General features: G+C 41.3%; 1 protein-coding gene across 5 annotated transcripts; it reads left to right on the forward strand.

Moving 5' to 3' along the window:
- Positions 1 to 1,288: 1,288 nt before the first annotated feature.
- BCL10 (BCL10 immune signaling adaptor) lies at positions 1,289 to 21,560 on the forward strand. Of its 5 annotated transcripts, none has more exons than XM_077823879.1 (4): positions 1,342 to 1,444; positions 7,008 to 7,047; positions 16,541 to 16,829; positions 18,928 to 21,560. In XM_077823879.1, exons 2-4 carry the CDS (start codon positions 7,042 to 7,044, stop codon positions 19,284 to 19,286), a joined length of 654 nt encoding a protein of 217 aa, XP_077680005.1. In that variant the 5' UTR covers positions 1,342 to 1,444; positions 7,008 to 7,041; the 3' UTR covers positions 19,287 to 21,560. The 5 variants fall into 5 exon arrangements, with proteins under 5 accessions (XP_077680002.1, XP_077680005.1, XP_077680004.1 ...); XM_077823878.1 differs by lacking the exon at positions 1,342 to 1,444 and adding an exon at positions 11,892 to 12,006 and having other exon boundaries at positions 6,278 to 7,047; XM_077823876.1 differs by lacking the exon at positions 7,008 to 7,047 and having other exon boundaries at positions 1,289 to 1,444.
- Positions 21,561 to 22,097: the final 537 nt, after the last annotated feature.

Raw genomic sequence — 22,097 nt, forward strand, 5'->3', positions numbered from 1 at the left:
GCCTGGAAGCTGAGTTTGAACAGCCAGAGACCAGGGCTATTAGAGGGGCGCAGCGTGGGCCCACAAGGATCAGGGATGCTTTGAGGCAGCAATTTGAAGCTGAAAGACACTAATATTCGTTGCTATGCACAGGAGTGCAGTGCTTGTAATGCTAAGAGGTGATTAGTGCACATGATGCAAAAAGGGACCTTAACATAGTTGTATGTTGCTTTGCGGTGCTCTTTTTGCTTTCACTTAATAGAATAAAAATTGCTTTCAAACAAACTAACTCTGCCAGAGTCCTGAACAAATTAAGATGGTTGCTGTCTCAGAATGTCTGCATCAGTGCACAAGAGATCTCACTGGGTTCTTCTTTTTCCCGTAATGTAGCACAGCCTGTTTCGCTGGCTCTGCTAAAAGGAATATGAATCAAGTTAAACAGTTCTCCTCCCACAAAGCAGGGAGCTACTTTTCAAAACTATTCTGGGCTGCAGCCAAATTCCCCTCCCCCCCTTTCATTTGCACACGAGGAAATGCTACACCCCCCATCAGCGGCCAGAGACACTAAAGGTGAAACTTGGAAGCCAGCATCTCACGTTCCGCCCGCAGCTTCCCGCCCCGCCGTAGCACCGGGACCTTGCAGCGCAGGGCGGGGCTGCGGCGGGGGGGGGCATGAAGATGTAAACAGCCGCTGGAGTTGCCAGGCCACGGGCCAGGAAGGGGCCTCGTCCGCCTGAGCCCGCAATGGACGGAGCGGAGCAGGGCCCCCCTCGCGGCGTTACTTCCCCTCTCCCAGGCCCGGGCGCCGCCCAGGCACGGCGGGCGAGAAGGGGAAATGGAGACCGCAGAAAGAAACTCTCACCGAGCCAGGCGTCGCCGCGAAACGCCTCGCGGCTCAGCCGCGCCGTGCAGCTCCCCGGCCCCGCAAGGGCCCCGCGGCACGGACTCGCGGTGCACGGCGCGGGATGAAGAAGCGCGGCAAGCCGGGGGCTGCTGGGGGAGGGGGATGCGGGCGGGGCGGGGGAGTGAAAGGCGGGGGGGAGGGGCAGAGGGCTTTGCCACGTGCTACAGGCTGAGGCGCCGATGAGGGGCGGTTCTAGAGCGAGGCCACGCAGGGCTGTCTGAACGGCAGGCTCGGGGAGAGGAAGCAGAGGGCCGGGCTCGGGGGCGGGGCGAAAGGCTGCTGACAAGGTCTCCCCTGTCGGCGGGCTGCGGGCGCCCTGAGGCGTACGTTGGATCGCAGGCAGCGCGCGTCACCAGTGGGCGGGGCTGTTCTGCGAGTAGGCGGGGCTTCCCACGGCGCGCGCGCTGTGGCGGCGGTGGGCGGGGTCTTGCGGAGCCGGAAGCGCTGTCGTTACTCTTGCGCTGGGAGCCGCGGCGCGGAGCTTCCGCCATGGAGGGGCCCGGGCCTGGGCTCGCCGCGCGGCCGCTCACCGAGGATGAAATGGCGGAGGTGAAGAAGGAAGTAAGTGAGGCTGAGCTGGGGTCACGCGGGGCGGGGAGGAGGATACTGATAGACCGGGGCTGGGGCGGTCCTCGTCCCCTGCCGCCGGCCGGCTGGAGAGGCACGCACAGCCCGTGCAGCCGCCCTTCCCGTTTCGCTGGGGGGGCCGGGACACGCGCCGGGAAATCCCCCCCCCTCCGGCCCCCGCCGCAGCCGCTGGGGCGGGGCTAGGCGCGCGCTGTCACTGACTGAGGGGGAGGCCTGGGGGCCGTTGGCTCGGTTGGCCGGTGTCTAGCGGAGACCCCCTGGAAGTGCCGCCCCCTCCTCGCGGGGCCCACGGAGCCCCCCGGTAAACGACACGCCCCCTGCGTTCCCCTTCGGTCTGTATCCGGGCGGAGGGCGCGCCGCTGACCGCGAGCTGGGTTCTCCCCTCCCTTGTCCTGGCCACGGGACACACGTAGGGGCCCTTTAAGAAATAGTGTTCCTTCGGGCAGGATGTAGCCTGCAGCTCTGTTCTTGTTTAACATTTACACTGTAGAAAGGATGAAAGGCCAACCAGGTTGGGGCTGTTTGTGGTGGAAAGCTTAACAAAACTCCATGGCTTCGTTTTGAAGGATCCAAAAGGCTTTAAGCAATAAGGCTGAAATTATTTTTAAATTGTATAGTTTGGAGCCAAATGCATGCCTGTTTGTGTTTTGTTTGTTAACTGTTTTAACGTCTCAACTTGATGTTTGTGGGGTCAAAATAACATGAGGTGTGGTGGTCTCCTGATCATCCAATATCTGGAAAATGGAATTGACTTCAGAAACCCAGATCTTACATTATTTTGACCCAGGGCCTTAACCAGGGTGAGTGGGGCAGCCCTCCAGGGCGCAAAGTTGAAGGGGTAGAAAAATGGGGCCACAAGTGGTGCATGGGGTGGGCGTACACAGGGTTATGTTCCCCCTCCCCTTATTTTTTTGTTGTTGTGTGTCCCCCAAACCCCAGACAGGCTGGGTGGCCCACTGAGGTGAGTCGGGGGTGGAGGTGGTGCACCCTCCCTGAGCCCTGCCATGCATGGCTGGCCGAAGCCACCTGGTATCACCACTCATCCCCCCCAGTGTTCCTCCCTGGGGGGTGTGGGGCACACCCCACAGTTTGAAAACCTCTGTGGGGTGGTCACATGCCCTCCTCCCTCCCTGAACCTTTAAACTGGGTCCCCCACACACTATCAATGAACAGTTAAGTGCTACCCCTGAATGGGGAGGGAGAAGTATGGTAAGAGGTGCAAATATGCTTGCTTGTCCCAAGTGCTAAAATGCATATTTATGAGGTCAAAGCAGAAGCATAACTCCAAGGCATAAAAAAGTTAGTGGAAAAGACACACAAGGTATTAACAAAATATTGATATTCTAAGCTTTATATTTGGTTCCTGTGGTACCTACGTACATTGGCTGAACAAAAACTATCAGCTTCCAGCAGGCAATATTATTTATTTACTGCTTATTCTCCAACACTATGGATGTTTCATTAATATACTTATAGATGGTTGGTGTCTCCATTCCAGCAGCATGGGGAAGGTCAAAGGCGGTGGTGGAAACCACTGCTTAATCTCTTTCAGGGTTCAGGTCACTTCACAGCTGCCATAGAATCATAGATCTCTAAAACAGGAAGAAAAAAGCAGTCTCTCAAATGAATGAAGAGAAATAAATATTACAGGAGTCACAGTTAAGAGCTCTGTTACATTAGTGCGGGAGGGAGAAAATAACTTGTGTGCCAATCCTGCAAACACATACGCACATGCATAAAGTTAAGCATGTGAGTGTGTCCGCAGCATCAGAGCCCTAGACGATGGAAGATATGCTAGTGTATAATAGATGTGAGGACCCAGACCATTTATTTTGTTGTAATATTTGAATCATATGAGGTGTACAACATAGCATTGTACGTCAAACAATGTTACAGGGTACAGAGATGTTGAGAAAAGTGGAATGGAGATATCCACCCTATCAAGATTAAGACAATTTGGCCATAAACTTTAAAAGCAAGAGGAGAAATTTTGTGTGAGACTCAGAAAATTAGGCCCAAGCAAAGATAAGATTTGATAGTTTTTCAGGATGAAAAATACATTTCTGTACTATGTAATCTAATTCTAGGCTAGACTGCAAAAACAGCCACTAGACTGGGTTGCTTCGTGAAGCACAGAAGTAAGTTTGGACAGTGAAGTTACTGGTTCATTAATGATTTTTGGCAAAACCTGATGTAACTTGTGATTGGGGTCTTGCCCATTAATTTATTTCCGTTTTCATACACAGTGATTTCTAACATCTGTTCTGCATGTTGGTGTTACTGCTCCTTGTTGAAATTTGTTTTACTGAATCTCTGAGACTTACTGGATTGATTTTTCTTTGGTAGTTGTTTGTTATCCCACTTTCATCATTAGATGCTTTTTGTTAATTTCAGTGGAGCATGTCTGTTTGACTTTGGTTTTGGTTTCTTAATAGTTGTTTTCACTGCTTATGTCATTTACCTGAAGTGCTTTGTCAGAATTTGTGGCACATGGTTTTTCATGTTCTTGCTTGCTGTTAAAGAACCACAAGAGTGAATAATAAATTTGATAGTTAACATCTGGTTATTTAAAATTCTAAAACCTCCTTCATCTTCAATAAATATATTCTGATTTGAATGTAATACTTAATCTTTCAAATTTGTTATTGTGACAGCTATGCTTATTTAACAACATTGTTTTTGCAAAAAGGAAAACTGCACGTATGCCACTTCAGAAACTAAGCAGAGTTGGGCCAGGTAGGTGCTTGGATCAGAGACTTGTAGAGAAACATAGGCTGCAGGGAGTAATGTGAGTCAGTAAAATACATTATTCTGAGTCGGTAGTGAACCAGCGTCCCAGTTTGATGATGGGCCTGGGGAGGTGCTCTTGTAGATGAGTTGTAAAATGGAGGTGTAGACTGCTTGTGATCACTAGAATTGCCTAGAAGCAAGAATGTTAATTTTGGTGCCAGTTTGGTGCCAAATGCCAGTTTACCTACATTTTTCCCTGTGGTTTTTGTTATGTTTTTCTTATGTTCTTAACAGTTCAACATTTGCTGCATGTCACACTGGTGATAGCTGCATTTGAATGTGAAAATTGAATTAGTATAATTAGTTATTAAAGTTTGTTTTTTTTTAAAATCCATCTGGATGAATCAGTATAACAAATCTGTTTAACAAATAAGAAGCATCTGGCACTGACCACTGTTGGAAGACAGGATGCTGGGCTAGATGGACCACTGGTCTCAGACACTGTGGCCATTCTTATGTTATGTTCTAATATAAGATCATTATTTATTGATATTCTCTCATGCATTTGTTTTAATACTATAGAAAACAGACTGTCTCAAATATTAACTTCTTCCCAAACACACACTGTTAAAATGAAGTTAAGGTTGAGATTACTTAATAATTTGGGGTAAAATACATTGCAGGGATATTGAAATTATCCTAAAAACATGTTAAACCAGGAAATTCAGAGTTAAAATTAAACTGAAAAGAAATCTAAATGTTAAAGTATGAAAATGTATAGTTGGGGCACCCAAACAACTTTAACTCTGTCCTTTAGAGAAACCATCCAAAAAACATGTTTATGGTCTCGGTATTTGATGTCTCAAATTACACTGATTTTTTTTTGAAAGATTCACTCATTAGATTCTTTCTTTCCCTCTCATTCAAAATGGCCATTGCCTCTCACTGTCCTTTAGATAGCTCCATTCAAATTTTCACTTTTTTTACTGCAGCTACACATTGAGCAAACAAGATGTTAGGATACATAAGGAAAGGGATGGACAATAATACTGAAAACATAATGCCTTTATATAAATCGGTGGTGCAGCCTCACCTGGAATAGCGTGTGCAGTGCTGGTTACCCAACCTCAAAAAGGATATTACAAAACAGGATGGGGTTTAGAGAAGAGCATTGAGACTGATCAAAGGCCTGGAAAAACTTATTAGAAGAGAAATTGAAAAGATTGGAATGGTTTATTTTTAGAAGAGAGATTAATAAGAGGAGACATGATAAAAGTACATAAAATAATTTTTGGTAAATCGGGAGCTTCCATTCTCCTTGTCTCAAAACCCAAGAACAAGGAAACATTCAATTAAATTAAAAGGTGGGGAATTCCAAATCAATAAGAGGAAACAGCATGGAAAAAGTACGTGTGATTAAGCTGTGGAAAGCGTTGCCACAGGAAGTCATGGAGGCCAGGAACTTTTCAAGACTGAAAAAGAACAGCAATGAACCACTCCGTGGAAGACATTTTTCTCAGTCCCAAAGTTTCCTCTTATTCTAAACTCTCAGTATGGCCAGCATACCTCTTAAGGCACAATTAATTTTACCTCAAAAGAGAAATTTTAGTGTGACAGATATAGCAGTTTCCTGCAGTATCCTTGGATGACTTTATTGTATTAAGTTTAGCATTATTGTGGGCTTGGAAACTCCCAAGTCTCTCATCTCAGGAGAGATGTGACAGATGTGAGACTTGGGAGTTCAAAAGACTGTATTCAAAGTGTGCCAGACACTTTGGACTTTTGGATCAATAAGTGTTAAGTGGTTTTCCTGAAGAATCTCTAGGGAGAGGTTAATGCAGATTACCCAACGCTGGTTATGGTGTTACCTGAGAAGAGTGTTGTCTGCTGATTACTTGTTACAGAAGGCCAAGATCAAAGGCCTATATAAAGCAACAGCTGACCTGCCCAGTTTGGGTTCAAGTTCTGGGTCTAAGAGGGATGAATTTGTAACCACAGGGAAAACCCAATTGTGGGTTTTGAAAGACTAAAACATACTGGAGCCCTACATTGCAGTTGGGGGGGAAGGGAGAAGATGGTGGGAAACAGGGTGACTGATGGCAAGCTTTTTAGCATGTGTGTAGGTTCTTTTATTGTTTTAGTATGTTTTCTCTGTCCTGCTTTTACCTTAAAAATAAATATGTTTGCTTGGAAGGACTGTGTGGTAACTTATCATGGGCAATACACAGGACATAGCCCACAGAGAGAAAGCAAAGTGCTGGCAATGATCTTTGTAGGCAGTCTGGCTTGCGGGAGTATCACATTGTAAGGCAGGGAGTTGTGCAGCCTTAGGATCTCCAGTCAGGAAAGAGTCAGGATTCCACCCAAGAGATGTGACATCTGGGAAATGTCTAAAGTGGGTGCCCTTGGTGGACTATGAAGGGGGAATACAGATGCAGTTGCCCTGAAACTGTGACACCTAGCATTTCCCTTCCACCCCCAAACCTTAGAATTATCTAGAACAATTATAAGTAAATTTTCCAGCATACACATTCAGCATTACTACAAAAGTTTACATGATATCGTTCCTTGCCATTGTATACAAATCTCATGAGATATGTTGCCAAAATAAAAAAATTTTTAGTAGCATTGGTGTTCCTTGTGTTGTTGTTGTGCTGTCCCTAGCTGCGGGCATCTGCCAATAAGTTGAAAGCAAATGATGTAAGATAGTTTTCTGAATATTTATTAAAACATTACGATTTTCCTGTGGTCTCTTGTGCGGTGCTATTCTTAGTTGCTCTATTTCCTGTACTTTCTTCCCTTTCAGGTACTACATTGATGGGGGCCATATAAGCACCTAGATGAAGGTAGATAATATCTTGGCGTACTTGTACGCTTATTTTAATTAAACACACTCCTTCCTTCTGATCTAGTACTGAATTATTATGCACCTGTCAATGAATTCTTTCAGCTGCATGGTTCCTTTTCTTACCTAGTTAACATGAGAACAACTTCGTAACACCTGATTCTTCCTGATTCCTTTATTATGCCCCAGGGAAGCTGATGAGAGGGGCTAATACTTTGCTACCAGCAAGGCTACAAGTTTTTTGTTTTTTTGAAGAAGGTCCTCCCCCAATGCCTGTTAATCAAGAGTTCTCTTAGTGTTTTTAGCATCATCAAAAAATGTTGGCTGCCTTCTTTTCGGCAGGCTGTCCTAAACTAGGCCATTCACGTGTCTAGCCTGTCTCACTTGTGAGAGCCTGAGGCTCAATTTTTTTTTAAAGTCCTTCAAACAGGACCCAGTTCATGTGCTGTTAACCAGAATATTGCTGCCAGCACCACTACTATCAATGGAAACTGAATTCCTTTTGTAAGAAAGTCTCTAACTTTTAGCAAATATCTTTTGTTCCCTTCTGTCTCTTCAAATCCCTGTCCTACTCCAAATTCCCCTCATGGTCTAGTGCAGTGGTTCTCAAACTTTTTTTTCCACGGACCACTTGAAAATTGCTGGGGGTCTCTGTGGACCACTTAATGATTTTTCCAAATGTTGTTTGTACTGTTAGCTAACTATTGTAAAGTGCTTTAGATAAAAGCGCTATATAAAAAAACTTAATAATTAACATATTTTTGTTCTACAGATAAAAGCACACAACTCATATTAAAATATCAGTAGTCTTATCTTTCTAATGGGATGGATGTGCCCTCTCTCTCCCGGCAATGCAGCCCCTGAGCTGGGGCTGGGAAGGTGTGGGGTCTCTCCCTGCCACAGAGCTGAGGCTGGGAAGGAGGGCTGTCTCTCTCCAGCAGCCGCAGTCTTGGAGCTGGGGAAAGTCACCTCTTTCTCTGCCCGCCTCAGCCCTGCACGTCCCAAAGTCCCCGTCCCCCCTTCTCACCCAACTGTGCCATCCCACCTACCCCTTACTCCCTCCCCCGGCCACCACCTCACCTTACATATGCATTTTCTCCAGGGTCCAGGCACGTAATTAGTGGAGCCATGCCTGCATGACTCCACTAATTAAGTGGGTGATCTTCAGTCTGTTGTGTGCGGCCACCCAGGCACGCATCTTAGAAGAAAATATCCACAGACCACCTGAATGGAGCTCGTGGACCACTGGTGGTCTGCGGACCACAGTTTGAGAACCTCTGGTCTAGTGTGCCTTAGTTTCTCCCTAACTCTTTCCCAGGGCATTTTCACTCTACTTCTGAAAGTACAGCTGAGAAGGTGTTCTGAGGAGGAGTAAAAGCACAGTACAGCTTAGTGAATTTGTCCTTGCTTTTGAAGGACGAATGGTGGTTGGTTTAAAAACCAGTGGTGAAATGAGAGACTGAGACACGTGTCAGAAATGGGACTGATACTTGAGGGAATGGAGGATTAGAAAACTCTCCAAATTAGAATGTTTTCATTTTTAGTTTCCCCAAAACAATATATTTTAAAATACATTCCATGAACTTTCTATGAAAGAGGGCTTATTTGTATATATCCATTGTGTATGTGATATAATTATATGTAAGAAATGTGGGGTTCTTTTGGTTCAGAACGATTCATTTTTTTTAAAAAGCACATTATATATCAGGCATGGTTTTATACCTATAGAGAAATGAGCAGTATCTAAAGTGAGATAATAAATGTAAAATCTTCTATGAAAATATTGTCTGCCAATCTGCTCAACATCTGACAGCAATGCAGTTTATCTGTACAGTAAGAAGGGTTATAGTCTAAAAAGTGGCTTTGTAAAATGGCCTTGTGGAGGTTTCATACTTCCTCCCTAACCTCTGTGTTAAACTTTTGCAGGTAAAGTTTGCAGGTAAAAATTTCTTTTTTGTAACTGCCACATCCACAAACTCACTAGACAAACAGTCAAACTGGGTTATTTCCATCTCATGTATCATAGTGCTAGGTTCTGCGAGCCATTCTGTGCAAATTGCATTGTCTTATTATATTGTGTCCCCATATAATACCATTAGCTATAGGTGGCTTTGAATGGGTGTTGCTGATGACAGGGTTCCACAGGTGTCACAGTAGATGTAAATCGGTTTGCAGAACTCTTAATCTCATGCACTCATTCCAGTTATAAAAGAACCTAGCATGACCATTAGAGCCCTGTGTGAGTTGGGGGGGGGGGGGAGGGGCTACAGTTTGCAGGTTTAAAAAAAAAAAATCCGACTGAGATGTTAAATTTGTTTAGTCACTTTTTAGAGTAAACCTGTGCCTCAGGCTCCTCTGTGCTCACTTGGTACTACTGTTCTGTGACAGCATTCTTGTTTTGTGAGACAGCAGGATTCTTCCACATCTACAGTTCTTCTCAGTGTAAAATCCATTACATTACGTCACACTTATCAATATGTTAGAAAATAACATTACTAAATCCACTTTTTCTTTATTCAAGCAATAGCCCACTTATTGTCCTTATTGGTACAGTTTTTTTATCTCAGTCTTGATGACTGACTGACAAAGTTAAACACAGCACTTATTAAAGAACAGATGCATTAAAGTTATCAGTGTATCTGCTTATACGCTTTATTATGTATATAATTAGCACCCTACCAAATTCACACCATGAAAAATGAGTCACAGACCGTGAACTCTGGTCTTTTGTGTGATTTTTTTTTTTTTTTTTTTTTACCCTATGCTGTACAGATTTCACAGGGGAGACCAGCGTTTCTCAAATTGGGAGTCCTGACCCAAAAGGGAGATGCAGCGGGGTCAGAAGCTTATTTTAGGGGGGGTCACAGTATTGCCACCCTTCTGTGCTGCTTTCATAGCAGGGTGGCCAGAGAGCGACAGCTGTTGGCTGGGTGTTCAGCTCTGAAGGCAGCACACCGCCAGCAGCAGCGCAGAATTAAGGGTGGCAATACCATACCTTGCCACCCTTACTTCTGTGCTGCTGCCTTCAGAGCTGGACGACCAGAGAATGGCAGCTGCTGACTGAGGGCCCAGCAGCAGTGCAGAAGTAAGGGTAGCAATATCACAACCTCCCCTACAATAAGCTTGTGACCCCCACATAACCTAAGTTCCCTGTAAGCTGGCTGCGCAGCATCCAATTTAGCGCCACACATCACCTCCATATTGGTGCACATAACAAAATTCATTCTGCACATGTGGGAAAAATTAGAGGGAACACTGCCTATAACACTTTTTTGGGTAAGGACCCCTAAAATAACACCATGAAATTTCAGATTTAAATAGCTGAAATCATAAAATTCATGATTTTAAAAATAATGCGACCGTGAAATTGACCAAAATGGACTGAGTTTGGTAGGGCTCTCTATATAATGCTATCCCAGACACTATCTCATATAACTACGCTCTGTGCTGTTTTAGCAACAGTAAGCTTTTATAAAGCTGCGATCAATTGCCACATGTAAGCATACTGTGGTCTGTTATGCTGTTTCTCAGGGTGGATTTGATTTAAATCAGTTGATTTAAATCATGATTTAATCACTAGTCAGGAAGACTCTATTTAATCATGGATTTCTACATTCTTGTTGATTGTTATAACCTTACTGCATACTCTTCACAACTCGGAGATGTAGGTTTCATTTTTAGAAGGTACACACTATACATTTTTAAGTGATTTATTTTGAAAACTTTTCAGATTAGTTTTACAACTATATCAGAAAATGAATGATTGTTTGTTTATTTCATTTACCGGAGGTAATTGAAGCAGATATTTATGAAGTCATTGGGAGGTGAACTATCTCCAATTCAAAAGGTTAATCATTAATATTTGGAGGATTTTCTTGCCATGCTGTATTAGGAGAATACCACCAGACAGACATTTAAATTGTTTTATTTAACTAAAACAATGTTATATATTCTGGATTTTTTTCCAACAGAGCAAATACAATATTTTAACAAAACAAGCAAATGAATTTTTGAATTTATTTAAACATTCAAGTTTTTTAAAATTAGGTTTGTTTTTGTTCAAATTGTTTTTAACTAAAATAGTTAAATGAAATATTTGTTTCAAAAAAACAAAAATTAAATTGACTATGTCAGCCAGGTCAACATGAGAAACTTAAAATATTGGCTTCTGCAGCTAACTCAGTCGTCTTCACCTTCATTTTCCTGTTTGTTCATAATCTGGAAAAGGAAAAAACAAGCTTTCCTGCTTTTTCAGGTCCCAAACGATTTCTCAGTTTGGAATGAATTAGTCCAAAGGAAGAAAATATTCTTTCTACACTGGCAGAAGAAGCTACTGCTGTTAAGTGAGATTATCACTTCAACAGTCTCTGAATCCAAGTGCTTAAGTGACTTCCACCAGTTCACTGCTGTGACTTTCTTTAAAACATCATCAGCAAACATATATTTCTTGTAATAAATAAAAAACTTAGGTCTGAAGTTTATTATAGTTTGCATTATGGAGGGATGATGGCTAGATGTTTATGTTGTAGCTGGATGTGGCCCGCAGGCAATAATTTTCCCACCTCTGCTCTAGACCTTTTGCACACTGCTCAATTTCTCTTTCATACACTTTATCCAGCAATTTGCCTGTGACATCTGCTTTGGGGGGTGATCTGTATCCTGATCTTAATGACTGAACCATGTTAATGAAGTGTGGGTTCTCAATCATACGGAAAGGAGAGTTTGCTGCATAAACAAACTGGGCAATTTTTTCATCAATTACCTCTCTGTAATCTGCTGGTTCTTATTACAAGTTTATCTCTGGTTGTTTCTGGATGATGGAGATTTTTTTTCTTTTTGCTACAGGTAATATACTGTGGCCATGACGTACATGATGTGACTGAAACACTATCATTGGCAAATAACTCTGAAACTATAGAAAATGATGGTGATCTTGAAAGTGGATAGTCTTCAGAATCCAGTATGTTGAGGATGGATTCTCCTAAACAAAATAAGTCGATGCAGTTATTTAATTATTATCATACTGCTCATTTAGTATTACTCATTGCATTCACTGACACTCAGTACTACTTTAAAGGTTAAATTGTAAAAGGAAGATCTGCCTGTTTCAGCTATTTATTTTTTTTATCACAACTGCATCTAAAATGATAGTACCATAGAGTAACAACTATATTTTTTGCTCAAACATGAGAATTCAAGCATAGTCCAGAAGGAAGACAGGCAGTCCTTAAGAAAGAAGTATGAAATAAAAAAGTTTACCAACCTGAAGATCCTGCATGTTCAGACCTGTTCCTTTCATCATCTTCAACCCAGCTTCCTCCTGAGAAGGAACATGTCTCATGATGTTTCATTCGGGCAACCAGGCCTTGCATTTCTTTGTTGCACTGTTTGCCTCTTACCCACATGTAGAAGAACTTCATTAAAATATTCCCAAACTGGGTCTCTTTTACAGTCTGCTGCCATTACAGGTTTTCCCTTCTAGTGAGAGAATGATATGGTTGATCTCAAATCAATGAAGGCTACACTCAGAAAGACCTCAAGACTTCTGGAATATGCTGCTCAAACAGTTTCACTTTTGTTTCTGCTGCCTGTCCCTCCCTTCATCACCAGATTACTTCTCCTTGTCCAGATCTATTCCACCCCCAACAATCTTCTATTCATTGAACTTTTTGAAACTTTTCACTTTTAGAGAGAGGTAATGGATTGAGGGACAATAGGATTGAGGTCTGTTATTTCTCACCTCTATATAGTTACTTATTTTAAAACATTTTTGCTGTTAACAAGCATGGTCTCTCTGGAGAGACAAATCCACAGTTTGAGAACTGCAAAACTAAGCATCTCTGATGGTATCTTCTAGACTGAGCACTCCGTCCCATTGGGTAGATAGAAAGATTAACCTAAATAATCTATACAGAAGCCCCTGGAACCACATAAGATTGGGTTCCTAATCCATGAACTATTGGAACTCATTTACAAACTTTTCTTAAATGTTACATTAGAGGTGGGCAAACTATGGCCTGGGGGCCACACCCAGCCCTTCAGACATTTTAATCCGGCCCTCGAGCTCTAGCCAGGGAGCGGGGTCCGGGGCTTGACCCACTCTGTGCATGCCAGGGCTCCATGCAGCTCCTGGAAGCAGCAGCACGTCCCCCATCCACCTGCTATGCATGGGGCAGCCAGAGGGCTCTGCACACTTCCTCCGCAGCTCCCATTACCCAGCAACCATGGCCAATGGGAGTTGCAGGGGCAGTGCCTGTGGATGGGGCAGTGCACAGAGCCACCTGGCCGCACCTCTGCATAGGAGCCAGAGGGAGGACGTGTCGCTGCTTCTGGGAGCTGCTTGAGGTATGTGCTGCCCAGAGCCTGCGTCCCAACCTCCTGCCCCAGCCCTGATCCCCCTCCCACCTTCTGAACCCATCGGTCCCAGCCCTGAGCACCCTCCTGCACCCTCAATCCCAGACCCATCCCAGAACCTGCACCCCTAGCCGAAGCCCTCCCGCACTGCGACCCCCATTTCGTGAGCATTCATGGCCCGCCACACACTTTCCATACCCAGATGTGGCCCTCAGGCCAAAAAGTTTGCCCACCCTTGCATTACATGAATATGCTATCTCATACTATAGAATTAGAATTTATAATCCCTATTCAATAAAGAGATATCTGAGCTATAATGTATCTTAATTAAACTATCTTTAAATATGTGTTTTCCTCAAAAAGCATTTTATCAAAAAAATCCGATTTTAAATAAAAAAAATTCTGTTTTGATTATTTTTTTTAAAAATGCATTGATTTTTATCCACCCTGCTTTTTCTTACAAATTTCTTTGACACTTTCCAAGTGGTAGCAACAACTGGCGATCTAGAGTAGACAAAGCACGAGTGGCTACCAGCTTTTATACTGCCATATCTGAGCAAACTGAGACCACCAGTAGTTGACCTGTACTAGAGCTGTGTCTCTCAACCTTTCCAGACTACTGTACCCTTTTCAGGAGTCTGATTTGCATACCCCCAAGTTACACCTCACTTAAACTATTTGCTTACAAAATCTGACACAAAATACAAAAGTGTCACAGCACACTATACTTAAAAATTGCTTACTTTCTCATTTTTACTGTATAATTATAACATCATTTGGAATATAAAATATTGTACTTACATTTCACTATGTAGTGTATAAAGCAGTATAAACAAGTAATTGCATGAAATTTTAGTTTGTACCGATTTCACTAGTGCTTTATATGTAGCATGTTGTAAAACTCGGCAAATATCTAGATGAGTTGATGTACCACCCTGGAAGGCCTCTGCGTACCCCTAGGGGTACATGTATCCCTGGCTCAGAACCACTGTACTAGATCTCCCACTAAATGGTCATGTGGTGATGTGAAATTAAAAAAAGGTCATGTAGTCATCAGCTCTGGTCATTAGCCAGCTGTTGTCACATTAGGAACTGTACTCACGATTTGGCTCCATAAAATGCATTCATCCACCTAATGAACCAAGGGTATATCTAAACTAGGATAAAAGGTGAGTTTTTAGAAAGAGTTAGCTATCAGTGTTAGATAGTCAAGTTGAAGTCTAGGGTTCAATTTGGTCAGTGAACCGGTGTACATAAGGGAAGTTTTATTTTGCGGTTTTAAAATGTGTTAGGTAATGTGTTTTTTAAAATCCTTTTTATTCTAGTCTAGATATACCCTAAAAGAGCAGCTTTCTACCTCTCCTTTAGAGGGTGCTAGTACCTACTTGACTAGGTCTGATACATACACAGTCCAATAGAGAACAGTGGCATATACACATACATCAAATACAATAATTATTTTATAGTATCTTTTATATAGAAGAACTGGACCCACTTTAGTTTTCATACCAGATGGGGCTATATTTCATTACTGTCTGAAGTGTTCCTTATGTCGGTTTAATGTTTACGGTAAAGAATATGTAAATAAGATTTTATTAGTCTTGTATATAATTCATTTTTCCTTTTAATTTTCAAAAGTGCTTAAAATAGTAAAATAATATGCTCTCTAGTTTGTCACTTTTAGTCTACTTGTCAGAGATACAGTAGATCCTGGAACTGTCTCTATAGCATTATAGCTGTGCTTGCCACTTTATGGATAGGAAATACATATCCCTGCCCCAAAGAAATTAGTCTGTTAAAAATTAACACAAGGAAAGATGAAAAATCATTTTTGGTGGATGCATCAATATGCTAATGCCTTAAGCAACAATAGCTGGCTATTGAACATGTGAGCACTAAGTTGACTCAAATTGATAAATCACCCTGTGTTGCTTTTTTTTTTCTCTTTAAATTTTAAGCAAATCAAATAGTTGCCCAACCAGTCATATATTAAGGCATTGGGCAAATGTTTAAATGCTCAGTACATTCCCACTGTTACAGCAGGAACCCTGCTTCATTCAGGACACAGGTCGGAGAGCATACAGGAAACAAAGTGAGACATAATTGTATTGTGCAGGGATCATGCATCATTCTGCAACTGTAACAGGGTAAATCTGGAGTAAATTATTACAATAGTGAAATTACCCTGAATTTTCATCAGTGTAACTGAGTAGAACTGGGTCCTCTGTGCACAGGATGGATGATGTAGTGATGTTGCAGACCTTCATCATGCATGGAGAGCTGTCCAACTGGTACAATAAATGGGGAACAAATTATGTGATAATAAGGTGATCATATAATTGAAAATGACCCTACCATAAGGAATATGCATGAGAGCAGAATTAAGATGTCACACAACCTTACCTTTGGCATTTTTTTCTTTTAAAATGCACCACTTGTTTCTTTATCGTGTGTGTGTGTGTGTGTGTGTGTGTGTGTGTGTGTAAAATTGAGGTTATCTGTATTCTCCCTCTCCTTCCTTTCAGTTTTTTCTTTGACTGAAACAGGATGTTGGACCGAATCTCTTAATAGCAATTCTCCCTCTAGCTATATGCATCACTTCATCAGAAGCAGCCATTTCCTGTTGAAATGATGAATCACTGACCATATAATGGTGTTGCTAGAAATTAACAATATTTAGCCATTTTTCCAGCAATTCATGGACTAATATTTAGTATGTAGTGTTTAAACACACTAATATCTGTCTTAATCAGGCATGAGTTAATAAATCCAAAGGCTAACCATCAGTAATTCTTGCTATACTGCACAGTTAAACCACAACTATGTGAACACATTACTACTTAAATATAAATATATTTTAAATATTAATTTCCTCTGGGCCTTATTTAACTGAAGGCTGTTTACCTGAGAGAGAGATTTCACCAGGTGATACTTTTTCAAAAAAAGTTATAAATACATTGTACAAACACACGGAGAATGGATCTCTGGCTGTTGGGTAACATGGCAGTGGGGTTTCTAATTCAGAAATGTAGGTTTATAATCCAGTATTGACATCTGAATTTGAAATGTGTTCCAATATATCTTCCTAGCCACACTGAAAATCAGCTAATGACAATGTTTTTTTTTTTTGTTTGTTTTAGGCTTTAGAAAGGATGCGTCCCTATTTGTGTGACAAAATTATAGCTGAGAGACACTTTGATTACCTGCGTTCAAAGAAAATACTCACTAGAGAGGACGCTGAAGAAATATCTTGTCGACCCTCAAGTAGGAAGAAAACTGGGAAGCTATTGGACTACTTAGCAGAAAATCCAAAGGGACTAGATACTTTGATTGAATCTATTAGACGAGAAAGAACACAGAACTTCCTGTTAGAAAGGATAACTGATGTAGTGTTGAAAGTCAAAAATGAAAAACTTGAAGCTCTCAAAGGTGAGACGTTTAAATCGTTAAATGGCAAAGTAGATGTTTATCTCAAAGGACTCTGTAAAAGTACATAAACCAAAAAACATGTCTTACTGTAGATTTTAGCTTCAGAATTCCTTTGGCAATAGGGATATCACCTTTGAAGAAATTTCTTGCAAGACAAACAAATGACATTAGACTTGGATTTAAGCCCCTAAGGACAAGTACCATGTCTTCCTATGTTTTTTTACCATGCTAACTACAGTGATGCTTAATAAATCACAAAAACTAATGATCATGATTTGTTATGATGTACACAAAGTATTTTTGCATCTTGGTCTAAATCTGTCAAATTTTGCTTCCTATGAGATTATATTGCAGAATTGGAGCTTGATCAGCTTTGCTGATGTGCTTTCTCTTGGAATGCTTTTTTTTTAAACTTACTATGTGCCTTAACATAAAATGAGCCTGTATTGGGAAACTAAACCGTCACTTTGTGTGTCAACATTAAACAAAGGGATAAACCCCAAAACCTTATGTAGGTATGCACATATGTGCTGCTGCCTCAGCCTAGCATGCACAGACAAAGATTTTTTATGTTGACACACAGGAAATTGAATCATGACTTGATTTCATAGAGTGTATTCAAAGTTGAAATTACATTGTAATCATAGCTCTAAGAAAATCCAGCAATTGGTTCTAAGAAATATAAGTTGAGGAAAAGATGAAACCTAGACGAAAGTAAACCTTACCAGATTCTTCTCTCTAGGGTTTACATCTTTCCTGTTTTGCCTGATTTTACTTACAAAAATAAGGCCCTGTTCCCAGTGAATTAGATCCATAGAACTGCTAGCTGAAGAATAAGTTGAAAAAATTTCTTTGTTTTTGAGTTTGGGGTAAAGAGAACTTTTGGCCTGTGTTCTCCTGCCAGACTAACTTGAAACTGAAGCCTTACTTATCTCAAGGACAGCGTATCCTTTTCAAGAGGTACTCTGTCTTTACTGATCCATAAAAACACATTCAAGTTGATTGTGACAGATAGTCATTGGTCTCCTACAAGGAGCTCTGTGTAAATCATGCAGGCCAAAATTTTCAAACCTGAATGCATAGACCAGTGGTTCTCAACTGTGGCCTACCACTTGTTCAGGGAAAGCCCCTTGCGCACCGGGCTGGTTTGTTTACCTACCGCGTCCGCAGGTTAGGCCGATCGCGGCTCCCAGTGGCCGTGGTCCGCCACTCCAGGCCAATGGGCACTGCAGAAAGCGGCGTGGGCCAAGGGATGTGCTGGCCACCCTTCCCGCAGCCCCCATTGGCCTGGGGTGGCGAACCAGGGCCAGTGGTAGCCACGATCGGCCGAACCTGCGGACGCGGCAGGTAAACAAACCAGCCGGGCGCGCAAGGGGCTTTCCCTGAACAAACGGTGGACCACAGTTGAGAACTACTGGCCTAGACTAAGGCTTGTAAATCCATATTTGGTCAAATATAAATATAAGCAGCTTAGTTCTCACAAGGCCTTGGCACCTGCAGCTCCTGCTGACTGCACTGGAATTTGTGGTTCTCGGCATTTGTGAAAATCTGGCCACTTTAAGTAGTTAAATATGGATTTAGGAGCCTAACATTAGCAGTTCCAAAATTACTTCCATTGGTTAAAGTAGTAATAAAAGGAAAGAGAAGGTAGAAGGGATTCAGTTTCTGCAGCTTTTGTGCCGTTAAAAAAAAAATCTCAGACTTGCCATTTCCATAAATTTCAGACATGAGAGGACAGGATTCCTGAGAGGAAAGAGGTGGGGCTAGGGATATTGGAGAAGATAGATGGGAACAAAATGGGAAGACGAAAAGGACAATTAGTTTTTGTGAAAGATTAACAAATTTGACTTACTAAATGTACATGTGTATATATGCCAAGTACTAAATTCACACTGGAATGGTGGGATGTCAGATGAGACTGAAGTTGACTGGAGAGGTGGTCTACAAGACTAGTGATCCACACTGATAAAATTTAAGTACCTATGCTCTAGTTTGATGGCTTTTAGAACATTTTAATAAATGCCATTGAAGTAATTTGAGGGAGAAACTGCCTAGCTACGTAGAATATTATAATAACATCCAGTCTGGTTTTGTTTAGGTCTGAGCTGCAGCAGCTGTATGACTTCAGTGTATGGAGGAACAAATAATCTTTCTAGGTCATATTCTGATGAATCCAATTACTATGAAAAAGTAAAAGAATCTACCCATAATCAACCAGAAGAACAGTTTAGTACAGCTGCTTTTGTGTCTGCTTCATCTCTTCGTTCAATGAATTTACCAATTGTGGAGATGGGAAGCACAGAAAACGCAGTCTTCTCAACCGCGCTTCCAGGACCTGGGGATCCTGGAGCACCCCCTCTTCCACCAGAACTGCAGTCTGAACAACAAGAAGCCAGTACCAGTTCAAGTGACAATCGTTTTCTGCCTTTAAGATCACGTTCTCTTCTACCACAATGACTTCAATGACTCTCTTTCCTGTCTGTTCACTTAAAGGGGGGGTGTTGTGAGACTTTTACATATTTTTGCAGGCGGCATACAGAATGTTTCCAAACTGTTAAATCACAAATAGGGGGAAATAGCCTATATGAGTTGCCAAAAAAAAAAAAAATTTTGTTTTAAAAATTGTAATCAATGGATTCTATATCTTTAGATGCCACTAGTGCTGTACCTTGTTTGGGGGGGGTGTTTTTTTTTTAAATTAAAGAATTTCATGTTAATGTCATTAGTTAAATTGTTCCAATCAATGGAACAAATGTTTATCCTCCAACAATAACAGATTTTGATATTTTTAGCAAGTAGAGGGGAAATGGCTTATAACAAAAGAGAACACTTTAAAAGGACTTTCTCAGAACTTATACATTTGTACTACTTCTAAAAGTTTGCCAAACTATCTTTTATGTGGTATAGGGTAAATTCTTCCCTCAAATTTATGCACACACCACTCCATTGGGAGGGCAGAATTTGGCTTTGTAGCCATGCATTTTTTTTAAATGCTTATTGTCAAATAATTCTCAATATGCTAATTTTCTGAACCTTGTGCTCTACTTTCATCCAAACATGAAAGGCAGATACTACACTGATTAGAATTCATATATGATAAATGCATTTTCACATACTGTTTTTAAATATCACTGGTTTGAGATGCATTTGTTTTAATTTAAATTTATATTAATAGTGGAAAGGAATGTCAGTTGTTCAGATCCCAGTAAGGGAGTTGCTCAGTAGCTTATTTATAAAATGCCTTTATTTAAGTAAGGGCATGCTTCTGTAAGGAGCAAAAGGTGCAGTATTTAATGGGTGGCCCTAGTAGGAGGATGTCTTTAACTGAAGTACTCAAGTAAATATTGCACTGCAGATACTTAATTTTTACACCCTACAGTAACAAGTTTACATTCAAAGTGTTTTAGAATCTAAACCAAGTTTTAACTATTTTAACATGGGAAAAGTTCTCATCTCCTGACATAGTACAATATGTTTAATCTTTTCATACTTTCCTTCTCATTCTAATCCTCACTTTGTAAGATTGAATTTTAGAAGATTAAGTGTAGAAGTGCAAAATGACTAATTTAAAAACTGTATTACTCAGGATTATGTACAGTTATCTTAACACAGCAGAGTATTTTTCTGAAGTTACATTTTCTGTTTATCAAGAGGTAGACTGGATTTTATTTAAAATGTATAATTCTGACACTGACTGTTACAGTAGGATAACAAATATTCTAGTCTCTCACACCCGGATTCCATTTCTAATGCTAATTCTTCTGCAGAGGCTATATGCTCAGCCTCGACTTCAGAGGAGAGCTGCCTTACGTTGTTCCTGGGTGACATCAGCCAAAAGGAGGCTGGTCCCATTTGAAAAGTAATCAACAAAAGTGTCCTATAGCTATTTGTTCATGTCTGACTAGTCCTTGGATGTTAACTCAGTTCAAATAAACTGTCAAGTTTAATTGGAATATCATGTAGAAACAACTTGAGTATAAGAATGAGAACTTACATATGACAAAAATATGGGCTGCTTTTATCAGTATATGACACCAATCACTGTTTTCAGGTATCCATCCATCTAAAGCACACTGAGCCTGATTTTCAAAAGAGCAGATTACCTACAAATATATTGACTACAGCTTGGAGTTGTAGGTCTCAGAACTCTTAAAAATCAAGCTAAGTGTCTTAACACCCCTACATTTTGAACATTCCCAACCATTTTTTATGAACTCTGCAGGTATCTATTGTAATTTATTTTGCTATCCTGTTGGAAGTGATTATAGAAATTAGGCTAACTTACTCTATCTGGATCTGAGCCTGAGAATTGCTGAGAGCCTTGCAGTCAATGCACCCAGTTCGCCTTCCACTCAAACTAATGCTAAAACTTCTTTGGGAGCAAGAGCAGGCCCATTGAGAATTGAATGGTTAAGCAATTGATATGATGTACTTAATCTCTCATGGGATAGGGTTCTGTGGTTACAGGAGATCCGCAAAAATTGGGTGAATGCTGGAGAAGGAGGGGCTGATCCTATGTAAACCAGAAATATACAATGTACATGGGTTCATAATGTGAATGTTAGAGATTTGCTAGTTAACTACCAAATGTCTGTAGTGAATGTGTACCACAAACTCTACATGTGCAGTAATTGCTCCATTGTATTAACCTGAGATCTGTAATGAATGTGTGTAATATTACCAAATGCTTGAAACCTATGCATTTTTTAAACAAAGACTTAATATCACAAACTGTTGAAATAATTTTTTTTTGCATAATTGCTTGCGTCTCTCCTCCACACCCTCCGCATTACCTTTCTTTGTGGCTTCTGTCATATTAAAACAAAACATCTCTGGTCTGAGCTGCTCAAACTGAGGCTATAGATATAGATGATTGTAATACGCTAATTTACAACAATTCCATGGCATTGAACTCTGGAGACTGAGGAAGAAGTGTGCTTGTTGAGGAGTACTCCCCTAACTTGTCCACTTCACAACTCCTGATTCTTTTGAGTGCCCATCCTCGAGGCTTGAGCATTCCATGGAACTCTTCCTAGGTCGGAGAGACTCCAATGTGTAATTTCTAACCTAATCTCCAATAGCATGAGCTTTAAAAAAAAAAAAAATGCACACTGATCATCTTTCCACTGGCAGAATGATAGAACTATCTTCCCTCATCTGCTGTGTTTGGGGAGGGACGGGGTGGGTAAGTACAAGGACTTAAATCAGGCTTCATGCTGCTTCAAGTTTCCTGACTGATCTATAGAAGGTGCTGTGTTGAGCCAGACC

Source organism: Eretmochelys imbricata, chromosome 8 (assembly GCF_965152235.1).
Source record: "Eretmochelys imbricata isolate rEreImb1 chromosome 8, rEreImb1.hap1, whole genome shotgun sequence".
Classification (NCBI taxonomy): Eukaryota; Metazoa; Chordata; order Testudines; family Cheloniidae; genus Eretmochelys; species Eretmochelys imbricata.